The sequence below is a fragment of the Rhinatrema bivittatum genome, chromosome 3 (genome assembly GCF_901001135.1).
Source record: "Rhinatrema bivittatum chromosome 3, aRhiBiv1.1, whole genome shotgun sequence".
In the NCBI taxonomy this organism is placed as follows: domain Eukaryota; kingdom Metazoa; phylum Chordata; class Amphibia; order Gymnophiona; family Rhinatrematidae; genus Rhinatrema; species Rhinatrema bivittatum.
Genome location: NC_042617.1, coordinates 368,030,833 through 368,045,730, shown reverse-complemented (window position 1 = coordinate 368,045,730; position 14,898 = coordinate 368,030,833). Strand labels below are relative to the sequence as shown.

The 14,898-nt window shown below is 40.9% G+C and overlaps 1 protein-coding gene across 2 annotated transcripts in view; it reads left to right on the top strand.

Annotated features, from left to right (window-relative positions):
* The window catches only part of LOC115087855 (cytochrome b5 reductase 4), a 248,272-nt gene extending 244,822 nt beyond the window's left edge, over positions 1-3,450 (top strand). The window contains exon 16 of one of the 2 annotated variants that reach the window (XM_029595499.1): positions 1,819-3,450. In XM_029595499.1, the coding sequence (XP_029451359.1) occupies positions 1,819-1,867 (49 nt within the window). In that variant the 3' untranslated portion in view covers positions 1,868-3,450. Of the gene's footprint in view, positions 1-1,321 lie in introns of both variants that reach the window. The other variant, XM_029595498.1, reaches the window with a different exon arrangement.
* Positions 3,451-14,898: the final 11,448 nt, after the last annotated feature.

Sequence of the window (14,898 nt, the reverse complement as noted above, 5' to 3'; positions counted from 1 at the left end):
ACACAGGGAGGGCAACTTTCTAAAACATACAGCTGCTTTTGGCATGGTTTTGTTACACTAACTTTCCAAGAGAAAGTATATAGGTGCTTTCTCTTTGAAAATTATAGGGGAGGGCAGTTTACAAGGCATTTACCCGGGTAGAATGACCTGATTGAAAATTGTTGTCCTTGTTAAATGAGGCTAAATCTATGTGTAGGTTCCATAGCACATGTGCTTCTAGTTGGTTCAGCTGGGACGGGAAATTTTTACAGTTGTGTATATATATATGCAGGAAATTATCTCAGTCCAGTAGGTTCTAATCACGGGACGAGATCTCCAAACATGCAGTAAGGTACTCTTCTTACCACAACTAAGCCAACAAATAATTTAAATAAAATGAGGGTTAAAAATTCAACTATTAGGAGCGTAATACAATTGATAGAAAATATTCTATCCATTTTCTTGTTTGGTAGCACTTAAAGAGTTCTCTCTTCTGAGGCACTTGTATATATCTAGCCAATTAGCCTCAGATATGCAGAAGCCTGTCCCTATGAATCTACAAGTATGCAATAAATTTTATAGGCTATTACCTGGGTACATTTTTCAAACGTTTTTCAAAAGATTTTAACTTGCTGTAACAATACAATTTTATAAAGCTCCTTCACAAGTAGACCCTTCAGTTGAAGATATTTGAATGCAGAAGTGTTCAGCGTCTGGTACTTACATTTAATGACTTGGATAGAAATGAACAAGATTATTCGCAAATAATTGACAGACATATATAGTCCCCTTTTCATTTCACCCTGAAAAATTATTTTTTTGTAAACTGCTTAGGAAAATCAAGATTATCCCACAAAGAAGAAAACAGAGAGGAAAAAATAGTAAAAATTCATAGACCTAGAAATAGCAAAGCATAAATCCATCACTGAAGAAATTAAGGGATGATCAAAACACAAATACTTTTCTGGTTATTTTCAGTGTCCAGAAGTTGAGTACAGTTCTTGCCTGGCACCATTGCCTTCTCCATCAGTAACCTGTGCTTTACAGGCTCTTCATGTAGCCAGTGACCAATACTTTTCAGTGATACAGCCCAGTAGTATAGCTTAAAACCCAAGAGCAAAGAATATTAGTGGACATTCTGGGCTTCTTTTCAGCCACATAAACTTATTCTAGAGATAGGGGATGTCCATCTGTACTACAGCTGTCATAAGAATTGTAGTAAATATTCTTCTAATGACTTTTCTGATCATATGCTGACCAAAGTTGTACTTGTATTTTGCCAGGAAAAAATGTACGGTAGTTTATATTCTACTTAACTGACTTTTTAATTTTTTTTCTTCAGGTATCTAAAGGAACTGGGTTATTCTGAAGAGGAATTGTATGGTTTTATGGAATAGGAACTAACTTGAATATATTCTAGAGAGCGCATGAATAACTTAACCCTTAAACCTTACAAGAAAAAGATTTGTACATTAAGATCTCTGTGGTCTATTTAGAAATGTGCTCCACCTATTTTTGATAGCAAAATGTATATCTGGTGCATAAATTATAAAGGATTAGGGATGTCTTCTAGCTAAATTTGATGATATCCTTTGCTCTTATACTGTGTACAGCATCACCAGATAACTGCATTAGGATAGTTTTATGTCAAAATGTGGAAGAAATGCATTTCTTCCATGCCCACATTCCTTAAGACAAAGTAACTGGATATGAATTTCAAATGTGCTTCATAATAAGTTACTGTATGCCGCAAAACATGTCTGTTATGATACACAATATGTCTTCATAGAAAAGCTGAAGCAGACAGAACCTTTCAGATCTGTTTTATATCATTCACAGCCAGCCAACAAGAATTGATTTCTGTAAAGGCATGGAGGTACATTCTTAGGCCACATTTATGGAGGAGGAGTGATATAGTGGTCAGAACACTGGACTGAGTCAGGAGAAATCCTAGACCATGAATTCAAGATTCAATTTCTCTGTCTATGCCTCAAGGGCACACCTGAAAATAAGCCATTTGTGTTAATCTGGCTTTCCGGTCAAATACAATTTATTTTATTTTATCTAATTACTTTGACAAAAATATATTATTTAAATAGTGAACAATCAAGCCCATATGCTAGGTAAACGTATTAGGTCAATTTTTATATAAATATTACCTTTTACAGTAAATTGAGTGAAATAAAAACTATTTACATGTAAAAAGTCAAACTGTTGTTCATGCAAATGTGTATCTGTGTTTTGCTTAATATGCATTTAAACAATAAGTAGAGACATTCTGCCTGCCCAAAGGACAATTACTTGTGCTTATTTATGCAATATTTTGTATTCAGAACCTTTTCTATTTAAATTTGCTGTTAAGTGAAGTTAAGTACGTTTGTTGAATTCACAAGACTCACATATAAAATCTGTGGTTTGAATTTTATCTACTGACCTTTCAGGTACCGTACTTAGTTCAATATTAAGCCGAAAAGATATCTCTGATGAAAATATTCATGTCATGTTAAATCTATATAAGACTGTGTTTGTGAATGTTGAACTTTCGTCCAAAGAAATGCTGACCTGGATCATCTATTTTTTTTTCTGGGCTTTAATTTTAAAGGTCAGATATTTATTTTTTCAGATATACGAACATTGATTTACATGTAGCAAACAGCAATTTCTACATTGGCATCCACAGAAGAAAAAAAAATGACTCATTTCATAAGAGAGTCTTGTGGCAATACCTAATAATTTCTAAAAAGACACAAATTTGTACAATAGATAATGTGCAAGGCCTCTACACAGACTTACTGAAGTATAATTAGCAAACACATCAAATCATGCAAACAAAAACACAGACAAATTTGAACTGCTTAAAAAGTTTCTTTATTCAGAAATCACTTATTAAAATAGAGAAAAGACCTCAACAGGAAACGGGACAAAAATCTCCCTGACAGTGTAGTCTTACTGAATAGAAGTCTAAATGTTTACTCCTTTAGAATCTGATCATACTTTTTCTTCCATGAAATTTGGAAGACTAAACTTCATTATTCAAAATTTTTTACATTTTCTTTTTTTTTTTTAATACTTTGTATATGAAATGAGGCAGTTACTGTAAGTTCTCCTGATAGAAAAGGTTTGTGTACATTATACTAAATTCTTCTTTGTTGAAAAGCTATTGACTAGTATGAGTCAGTGATGCATTTCCATTCTGAGTATTGATTGTGTACATTTTCTAATCCGTTAGGAAAAGAGAATGGAATTGTATTACATTATCTTTATACTGTAAAAGTTATTTATTAGCAATACAGTCAAACTAAAAGTTGCACTGTTAACTCAGGTATGATGAATATTTATTCTTTTTATTAGCATCTGAATATATCGAAATATGTTTTGAACTGCAGTTCTTTGTAAAACATGAAGAGAATGTTCTTGCATTATTTGTACATGTGATTGCAGTATAATGCAATAAACTTATTTTCTAAATTGCCTTATGTAATGTCTTTAGTCTAAAAGAAGAAAGGTGATTACGTTATAAGATCTATTTTCTTTTACTTTAAAAGCTCAGGAAAGAGAAATATGGGAACTAAAATGTGTTCATCTTCTAAGCTTCAAAGCTAAACTAAACTAAGACATTGGATTTGTGACTCATGATAACATACAATACTTTCTTCTCAGAACTCTGATGTGTTTAATACTTTCACATCTCGCAGTAATCCAGACACATCCAGTGACTAAAGTTTGGCTGAGTAATGCTAATCTACTCACCAGTTGACACTTTCTGAAAACTTCTGCAGTGTTAATTTCTATTCTGACTCCCTCTCGTGATATCTATATCTATCTTTCTCTCTCTCTCTCTTTATATATCTATCTATATATATAGGGGCAGATTTTTAAATGAGCGCGGGTGGGGTACATTTGTGCGCGCTACCCGGCATGCACAAATGTACACCCGATTTTATAACATGCGCGCATGTTATAAAATCCGGGGTCGACGCGCGCAAGGGGGTGCACAATTGTGCACCTTGCGCGCACTGAGCCCTAGGGGAGCCCCGATGGCGTTCCCTGTTCCCTCCAAAGCTGCTCCGAAATCGGAGCCCAGCACTACCTAAGTCCCCCCCCTCCACCTTATTTCAAGGAGTTACGCCTCTGGCAGGCGTAACTTGCGGGCGCCGGCCAGGCCGCTATCCCAGAGGCCTTAGTCCCGCCCCCAGATCGGCGCCATGCCCACGGCCCCGCCCCCTTCCCGTCCCTTTTTCAAAGCCCTGGGACATATGCACGTCCCGGGGCTTGTGCGCGTTGCCGAGCCGATGCAAAATAGGCTCGGTGCGCGCAGGGGCAGGTTTTCGGAGTTACGCGCGTAACCCTTTGGAAATCTACCCTATAGTATATAGATAAATATATCCTTCCTTCCTTCCTTCAGCCTTAGCTATATCTGAAGAATATAGTGATTTCATTATGTGATTTCAAAAACTCATGTATATCTGGATAAATTTTATGTTACCCCATGAAGAAGGAACATAGTATTTTTCAAAACAGACTGACAAAGCTGTCCCATAAACTGAGATTGTTGAGGATGGGTGGACAAATTCCTCTGTTAAGCAAAACTTTAAACACGAGCAAATTTTCAAAACCTGGCATGCACCAAAATGGGGGGGAGGAAACACGTGTGGCTGGGCTGAACGCATTTTCAAAATGGTCTTGCCACATGCATATCTCCCGGTACGTGCGGAAGTGCCGGGGTTTTGAAAAGGGGTGGGGCAGGGGCTGGCCGGGACAGCGCCTTGTTATAAAATGGCACGTCTTTTAAAATCTAGCTTTAAGAAATAGAATTTAAGACCTGCACATGTGCGTGCGTTTGCCAGTGCACGCACGTGGACACGACAATTTTATAATATACGTGTGTTATAAAATCGGCTGTATGAGCGCATAATTTTATATTGACGTGCACATCTGCGCGCATATAGCAACTCAAGCGCGTAAGTGGGAGAATTTTAGTAGATACACACACCGACGCAATTACTTGTTTCCTCAGTTCATTCCCAGTTCATCCCAGTAAAGGACAGGACTTCCTAAACCCCCTAGCTAGCTGGCCTCCCTTTTTTTTTACTTTATTAGCCCTGACCTTTAAAAACCCCACTGACTAGCCTAGTTTTTTTTGTCACATGACTTACACGTCGTCCATAGCAGAAGTAAAGTTACGCGGTGGGGCCCCCGTGCTTGCTTCCACACATAAATGCTTATGTGCAGACTTCATGATGCAGTTCCGGCCTGCCAGGCCACACCCACCACGCCCTGCCCCTTTTGGTGAAAAACGTTTTTATGAACGTACTGGCCTGGATTTTAAATTCTGCACGGTGTACACGGGTTCCGAGACACGTGTGTATCTCCTGGTTGTAGCACGCATAAGACTTTTAAAATTGACCAGTTATAGAAAAATGGGAAAAAAAAGGGCAACATTTAGAAAGCTGTTTATACTAATGCTCCTAGCATGGGAAATAAAGTCTCAGATCTAGAGGTAGTCATGGAAGAGACTAACTTGGCTGGTAGTGGTGGTCACAGACACAGCATACAGAGAACCATGACTGGGATATGACTATCAACCACAAATCAGCACTCTAGAAATAATTCTTCATCCTAGTGCAGCATGAACTAAACATTAGAAAATAAGGACCTCGTGTAACTGACAGCAGGCACAAGGCTCTTTAGCCCATAAGGCCTTTTGTTTGCTAGATCCATGTATATAATCATAGGTCGTAATTATGTTGCACATTTGAACAATATATTGGGTATTTTTGAATGCATATAAAATATACAAAGGAATACTCCTCTTCCATATTCCAAAACAACAATGTGATATGTTTTGTGGAACACTGTCACTGTATCAGGAGCTCAATATCAAAGATGCCAATGGTACCATTTGCATTGGTACCATTTGCATTGTTCTAGGCATACAGCAGGTCTGGAACTGAAGATAAAAGTAAATATCACTAGAGAGTCACAGATTTATTGGAAGAAAACTAATGTAAAGGATTGTTTTAAGCAAGGACTTGTAAATTATTTATTTCCATCTAAAATCAATTAGCTGTAAAGTTATGTTGGAAGCACATCCATTATCCAGTGTGATTATTACTGTGATCCTTAAAGACTTTTAAATAATGCTTAGGACCCTGGAGAAAAATTTCTTCCTGACAGGGAATCCTGGAAAAAGAAGGTTTTAAGGACAGTATAAGGAATTTTGGGCATCTTAAACCCTTGGAATTACAGGTAGCCCTTGGGAGTTCTCATTGAGGACCATAGCCCACAAATTACATAAAACCTTTCTCCCGTCATGACACAACTGATGGACAGTGCTCACGTATGTGACACACTGCTCACTATTATTTACAACTGAACTGACAAAATGCCTCAATATTACTTTTATCATTAAGGATGACACAAGGAAAAGATAAGAGCGCTCTCTCTGAACAGAAATTATATCATTTTTGTACTAACTGTATTCTCTGTCTCCGATGGGGCCACCAAGCTTTTTTCTTCTGCTGTCACTTTTGGGCCCAGCAGTGGAAGATGGAATCAATTATCACTGACCCAGAAGAGAACGAGAATTGCCATTTCTTGCTGGACTCCGGCAGGGATGGAGGACAAGAGCTGTGTCCTACTGGGCCCTGTATTAGGCGACCTAGATGAACTGCACAGCATTGCACCCCCCCCCCCCACACACACACACACAATTACAGATTATGCATTAATAGTAGATTTAACATGAAAAATGACATTAAAAACACTGAGGTTAAAAAAATATCATTTACAACATGTACATTACATTTACATGCACTACTATGGCGCCAACCTGAAAACCTTGCAATAAAGTAAAAAAAAAAAGACACTTGAAACTCATATGGTATTAGGTCTACTGTAAACATACAAACCAAGGTTGATTTTACAGGTATTAATACTATATAACAATCATAAATCATATACCTGTGTATTATCATCAAAATTTGTTTGTAACAACATTTTTCTTTAAAAACATTAACACATAGGGGCAGATTTTTAAAATTACGAGCGAGGGGTACATTTGTGCGCGCTACCCGGCGCGCACAAATGTATACCCGATTTTATAACATGTGCGCGCTACCGCGCGCATGTTATAAAATCCCAGGTCAGCGCACGCAAGGGGATGCACATATGTGTACCTTGCACGCGCTGAGCCCTAGGCGAGGCCCGATGGCTTTCCCCGTTCCCTCCAAGGCCACTCCCCTATCTAACCCACCCCCCAGCCCTACCTAAATCCCCCCCCCACCTTATTTTGTTGAGTTAGAGGCAGGCGTAACTTGCGTGTGCCAGATGTCTGCAGGCGCGGCAGGCCCCAACACAGGCCGCTGTGTCGGGGCACTCGGCCACGCCCCCGTACCACCACCACACCCCGGGCCACAGCCCCACCCATGGCCCCGCCCGTTTTTGCAAGCCCCAGGACATACGCATGTTATAAAATCCTGGGTTGGCACAAGCAAGGGGGGTGCACAATTGTGCAACTTGTGCGCGCTAAGCCACGCAGCCTGCCTCCGTTCCTTCCAAGGCCGCTCCGAACTCGGAGTGGCCTCGGAGGGAACTTTCCTTCCGCCCCCCCGCACCTTCCCCTCCCTTCCCCTACCTAACCCCAGCCCTACCTAGAACCCCTCCCTTACCTTTGTTGAAGAAGTTACGCCTGCCAACGGCCGGCCCGCGATCCCGGGCACATCGGCAAATGGCTGCTGTGCCTGGAGGCTCAGGCCCCAGGACATACGCACATCCCGGGGCTTGTGTGCGCCACCGAGCCTATGCAAGATAGGCACCGTGCGCGTAGGGGCAGGCAGGGGCAGCTTTTCGGGGGTTACGCGCGTATCCCTTTGAAAATCTGCCCCATATTGCACCATATTATATATATCAATATCATTCGCACCACCCATTCATACTACAATACAAATACATATCACAACATATAAACGTGCTCTATATGCTAATAGTGATAATTTGCTGATGAATGGATGTAAGGTTCCACTTACGAGGACGGTATGCACATTACCATTTTCCTATTTAGCAAATGGCATTAAATCAATCATTTGTCAACATTGGTCAATCGTACGCGATGAAAATATTTTTCAGGATTTTCCGATTTTTGCATTTAAAAAGAATCGATCTCTATGGGATATGTTAACTTCTGCAATGATGGCAGATGTAGTGGACAAATCAGAACAAGTTGGCCAACACAATGTGGCCATTGTGTAATATGTTCATATGTATATGAGATGTCATTTATCCAAATTCCATCAATTGGGGGAAATGTTATATACCTGGGAGATTTGATTGTAAAACTTCACAGATAATATATTTAATTATATGCCCATGTGGATTATTTTACATCGGTCAGAGCAAGAGATCGATCAAGGTTAGGATAACTGAACATTTAAGTAACATTTGTACAAGGAGGGAAAATGTACCCCTAGTACAACATTGGTACCAGAAGGGACATACAATTCAAGATTTAAGATTTTGTGTGCTCAACCAGGTATCATTAAAACGTGGAAGAAATATTTCTAGAATACTGTTACAGAAAGAACAAAGATACATTTTTCAATGGGGAACAGTAGAACCAATGGGACTAAACCAAGACATTGAATGGAATGCGTTTATTTGATTGGGGTGCATCAGATCAGCGTCAGCAATGTATGAAACTTGGGGGCGTGTTGTACGTGTATGATGCATTGTGGGAGGTCTGTTTGCCGGGCATTTAAAAAGGGTGCGGATACAGTGGATGTGCAGCCGCGGCATCAGTGAATGAAAGGATAGATATCCAACAGGAGAATTTTCGTGGCACAATTCAGTGAGAAATGGGCCTTTAAGGTTAGTAGGTTGAAAGTGACTTCTAAAGGAGTGATGTCTGTTGTACTTTATTGCGCATGTGTTTTAATAGTGCTACATCTTGCAGTTTAAAGTTTTGAGTGAAGATGGTGATTTTGAATAGAGATGGCGGCAGACAATATGTATCGTGAAGTTGTTGGAAAATAGGGTTGGTGAACCCAGGATGAAATAACAATAGCTATCTGATTGAAAGAGGTGAGTGGTAGAATGTATGGTTATGTAGGTGGTGGCATATGGATATGGGAATAATGTGACTATATATATATATGTATATATGTGTATATATATATATATATATATAAATGTTTGAATAATTTAAATCATTTTTCAAAAAATTTGTAAGAGAGTAGTTTAAATTTTAATAATGAGATGGTATTTGATGAGAAGAATGGTAGTTGTTCATGATTAATCATATTATATATCTTTGTGGTAAGAATAGGTTGGTGAAGATTGGTATGTAAACCGAGACGTGAAGTTGAATGTTCCCTATAGATAAAAGAAGGAGCAGATATAGCAGATTGATCCCCTGATGAAACCTTTTGGAGAAACAAGAGCTGTTTGTCGGGAGTATTTGGAATCGATAGAAGTGAGTGCTTCAGAGAAGGAGTAAAAAAGGGAATATTTGGAATTGATATAAGGGAGTGCTTTAGAGAAGGAGTTAAAGAGTTTAAGATATAACAAGTAAATGATTTTTCAATAGGGAACACTATTTTGAAATGTATAAATGGTTGACAATAAAGCAATATTGAAATAATAGGATGAGAATATGTTGAAGAATTAAAATAGTTGATGATTTTATATGTTGTATAATATATGTTGTGATATGTATTTATACTGTAGTATGAATGGGTGGTGCGAATGATATTGATATATGTAATATGGTGCAATATATGTATAATATGTGTTAATATTTTTAAAGAAAAATTTTGTTACAAATTTTGATGATAATACATAGATATATGATTAGGTCTATTGTAACATGTGAGAGCTTAGCCCTCAGAAAGCCATGAGTAAAAGAATTATAAAAACAATATAGTAAACCTCCATACCAAAGCAATAGTAATTGTCAGCATGCAAACAGTAATAACCCAACCAATGAAAAGGCAGCAGCTACCTTGTTGGTGGCTGAAGAGAATCAGTAATTACTGCTTGGGGAAATTTTCGAACTTAAAGGGCAGATTATAAGTGCCTGGTGCGTGTAAATTCCGGCCTTTGCATGTGTGGCCGGGCCTTATGTGCGCCGGGCGAATCTTCCAAGAGGCCCGGCCACGCCCGTAAAGGCCGGTACGCGCTCAAGTGCCAGGCCTCTTGGGGCAGACCGGAGGGCGGGCCAGGACAATGCCATTGTTCGCTGCCCCGGAGCCTCATGTGCTGGCAAACTGCCGGCACATGCAACTTACTTCAGCTCAGGTGCTGAAGTTGGCCCAAAAAGGTTAAAAGAAAAAGTTTAATTTAGTGGGTTGGGGAGGAGAAGGGACGGGAGGGTAGGGTAGGGGATAGGGAAGTTCCCTTCCAATCCATTCCCAGTCCGCTCCTTAATTGGAGCGGACTGGGAGGGTGTTGTGACCATCGCTTCCCGATGGCTTCACTCTGCCTACCTTTCCTTTTCTGCGACTCCTGCTCCTCACGGACGCCTGGCTGCCGCGGCATCCACCTGCCATCCTTTCCGGCGTCCCCGGACTGGTTTGGGTGTTGCCTCCCGCCATGTTCTTCAGGTACCTTAGGGCACGCGCGCCACACGGCCCTCATTCTTATTTCCTCATTGGCGCGTTCCTCAGGGGCGTCCCCCTGTGATGACGTCACGCTGCCCGGATATTTAAGCATACTGTTTATTGCTAGCCATTGAGTTAGCAAGGGTGTTCTTACGGATGGGATTTGCTCTCTGTACCCAGCTACTCTGCCTTCCAACTTCCATTGGACTCTTTCTGCTAATGGGGTACCCGCTCCTCGGGGGCCTCTTTACTTCTTTCAGGTCGCTATCAGGAACCGGTACTCGTTCCTCGAGGATCCATGTTCCCTGACCCGCTGCCTGCATCTATCGCCTCTTCTACTTGGAAGAATTCGCTACAGACACCATCAGTGAGTAGTACTATCATCCACTCCTCAGAGCTGTCTCCCTGGAACCAGGTACTCGCTCCTCGAGGGCCTGCCTCCGTTCCAGCGCCAGTGCCATCTCCTACGTGGAACCACTGTGTGAGTACTTTGCCAACAAGTCTCTCTGCCTCCAGGAATCTGGTACTCGCTCCTCGAGGGCCAGCTCTCCCTATCTCAGGGCTTCTCCATATTTGGGACTCAGTGTGTACAATAGAACATTCACAATCTCAGTTCTCTCCACTACAACACTGCTACCAGAGGAACTGCTGTTCCAGCGCCTTGGGGAATACTAGCCCAGCTGGGCTACATCTTCTACTCACTACTGCCAGCTTTGGTGGCTTCTCAAACTGTCTAAATAAAGAACTATCTGTGTTTGTGTGTCCAGAGCTGAGCCTGACCTGAGGCCTCTCACGGGACTTCCCCCGTGGGTGTGGTCAGCTGCCACAGTGTCCAAGGGTCCACCCAAACCTCACTAATTACAATAGAGGGAAATGGGGAAAGCAGCGATGCATTGCCGTCCAAAAGTAGCTAAAATCTACCCCCCCTTGTGTGTGTCACGGTCATGTGCTTGCAGCCCGCCGATTTTATAATATGTGCACCGGTGTGCACATGTTAATAAAATTGCGTGTCCATGTGTGTGTGCCAGGTAGCGCATGCACAAGGAGGCGCGCGCGTATTTTTTAAAAATCTACCCTTAAACGTTTTGGTGAGAAGTAAACGATTGGGTATATTCCTTAGTGTGTTTGTCTTAAATAGCTAGTCAGAAGGCAGGCAAAAAACTCAGGAGTTTTTGTGCGTTTGTACTAAATAGCTAGTCAGAGTGTTGCGCTGGAGGTGGACCCTTGGCCTCGTGCATAATTGGTACGGCCCTCTGGTCAGACCCGGAGAGCGCCTGCCACCAGGAGGTGGAGCACAGGAGGAGACAGAGGCAAAGTGGAGCTTTGCCAATAGCAACCTGGAGTTCCCTCAGGTTGAGTCCTTGGTTACCCGGGCCGCCTGGTCTTAGATGGGCCTCGCAGGGTCTCCTTAAGAGAAAGTTCAAGGGAGTGCCCACCACGAACAAGGGTGCGCAGACGGTGTTCAAACAGGGAAGTCCAGAGGTCGCAGGAGGCCAGAAGAGAGTGTCAGAGTGTATAGCGAGGATCAAGGCCAGAGAATCAGTCCAGAGTAGTCAGCCAAAGCAGGGTCGGTAACAGTGGTCAATCCGGCATAGTCAGGTCAGGCAAAGGTTATGTTCCAGGCAGTGATCAAGAGTAGTCAGGTTGGGCAGAGGTCAAGTTCCAGGCAGCTATCAAGAGTAGTTGGAGTTCAGGCTAAGGTCAGGTCAGGCAGCAATCAAGAGTAGTCGAAGAACAGGCAAAGGTCAGTACCGTGAGATCAGTCTGAAGGGTACTACCAGGAATGGAGAGAAAGGAACAGGAAATGCTGGAACAAAGACACTGGAACAGGAGATACAGGAGCAAGACACTGAAACGCAGAAGGCAAACTAGAGACACTGGAGTGTGCGATCCGATTGCCAAGGGAACGATTGCCAAGGGAACGGGCCTGGCCTTATATGCACGGGAGCTGTGATGTCATCGGAGGGCGACGGGTTGGAGTTTCCCACGCTGGTGTCTTTAAATACCATGACGTTGGCCACGCGTGCGCCTAGGGGCGGGGCTGAGGAGCAGGACGATGCAGAGCCTCTGCGGGAGCTCCGCTGTGAGGCTGGCGTCAGAGACAGTGAGCGGGGGAGCATGGGATGCCGCAAACATGCTGCAGCGGCAGAGGAAATGAGGCCAGAGCTGGTAGACGGATGGGAGAGGTGAGTAGGACCGGCCGCGGAGCGCAACACAGAGGGCAAGCAAAAACCAGGAGAATGTGTGTTTTGAATAAATAGTCTTTTTTTAAGAAAAAGCTACAATTGTGGGTTGATTAGCTTACTGCAAGAAAGATCATTTCTGTAATAAGAGTGCAGCAAAGGATTGAACAATTTACCATGCAACATTCTATAGAACTTGGGTCCTTATCCTTCTGCGCAAAGGGCTTTTCCCAGTTTTAAGGATCTCATAACCAAATTCAGCTCCAATATAGAAAAGGGCACATTCAAATTCTCCTTTTGAGATTCATATTAACTCCACTTCAACAACAGAAAATCTCCAATTATAAAGACTTTGGAGATAGTTTACTTTGGCTTCAATGAGCCAATTTGAGCAGCTGTATCAGTCAATCATAGGTCAGAAAACCTTCTGAACATTCTTCTATTTATCTTTCTTAATTCTTACATGCAATTTTTTTTTTTGTTTTTTTATTTTTAATTCTCTTCAAACTCAATCATTTACTATGGAGTGTCTTTTAAAAATCACTTATCTGTTCCCTGCTTTAACAGTTTATCAGTATGATGGTGATTGCAGAGAGATGAAAACAAAGCCAACGTTGGCCAGCGTTTCACAATAGACTTACACTGTGCTGCTTCAGGGCAATATCTATGATAGACTTGATTTAATATAGTAAGCTGTTATTAAGAAAAAAGAGCTCTCATATAGTATGCTTGAATCCACTTATTGTGATATTCTTTTACAATGTCCAGTTCCTGAACTGAACATGGAGCACAAGCCCACATTCCATCATAGCAAAAACTCTCACACATGCACATTGAAATCTCTTATTTTTTTTAAACTCTAATTGATGTCAGTTGATTAACGAAAATTACTGAAATGAATTTCACATCAGCCATAAAATCCCCATCATTCAGTTATTCCATTTATGCCTGCCAGTTTCAAGCTTTTTAAATGGAAAATCCACTTCTGTTCTAATTGTAACAGTCTCTTCTCTCTATCTCCTCCCTTACATATTGTTTCACACAATCTATATTGCAAAGCAAGATAACTGCATAAATTCATAATTATCAATGCAGTGTTACACAAAAGAAATTACAATCTTTTATTCTTCAAGCAGCTTTTATGCTCAACAATCTGTGAACATAAACTTCTTATTGTTTTTCCCGCCATAATATAAGGGACAAGGAAAAGCAATGTTAGAGATGACATATTCTGTAGCACGAGTAGTGAAATATTTGAATATGTACATTTGATTATCAACTAGATTGGTAAATTCTTTAATCTGAGCAGTGATTGTACATTCTGAGCATCTGCCACATTTAAAATGACCACGTGATAACTCTCTAGACAATGTTTGATCCTGCGAAGCAGGTAATATCGAAGGTGAAATCAAATAAATGCTTTGAGATTTTTTGATCTAGTGTAAGCAAATCACATTTTCTTGTCTGTGAAGCAAGGATGTAGGTCCAGAACTGAATGATGTTTTTTAATGACCTTAATGATCTGAGAACAGAGTTGGGAGTAATGAAAAACACACTTTATAGTCTCTTCTCCCATGGAAGAAAGTGTTGTTTTAGAACATAGCAAATTCTGAGTTGAATGTAATGCTCTTATGAAGGATTTTTTGATACACGAAAAACAAGCTTTCAAATACTAACTGAATAATTTTAAAATCTTTATCATCAGAGCAGTTGTGACAGATTCTCAAAAACTGTGAAAATGGAAGGCTGTCTTTTTTGCAATTGTACAGGACGAAAACTAGTATAGTGTAAAAAAGTATTGCAATTAGTAAGTTCCCTTAATTTCTTGTTATTCTCTCCCTGGGCATGTCCTCTGATCATTCATACAATCAGATGGGATATTTGACAATTATAAGTCCCTGGCACCACCACAATGCTAAAGTGGGACTCTGCTGCTTAAGGGTATAATATAACTATAGTCGCTGAATTGTAGCATTGCCTTCAGCTCGCATTTGTAAATGTGAGAAATTAATTAAATTAATTCTAAAATCCAAATCTACAGATACTGAATTGAAAAGTTAAGATCACAACCTGACAACATGAGACACTAACAATGTAAGACATCGGAGATAGGGACCTGTGATAGCCACAAAGAACAACCC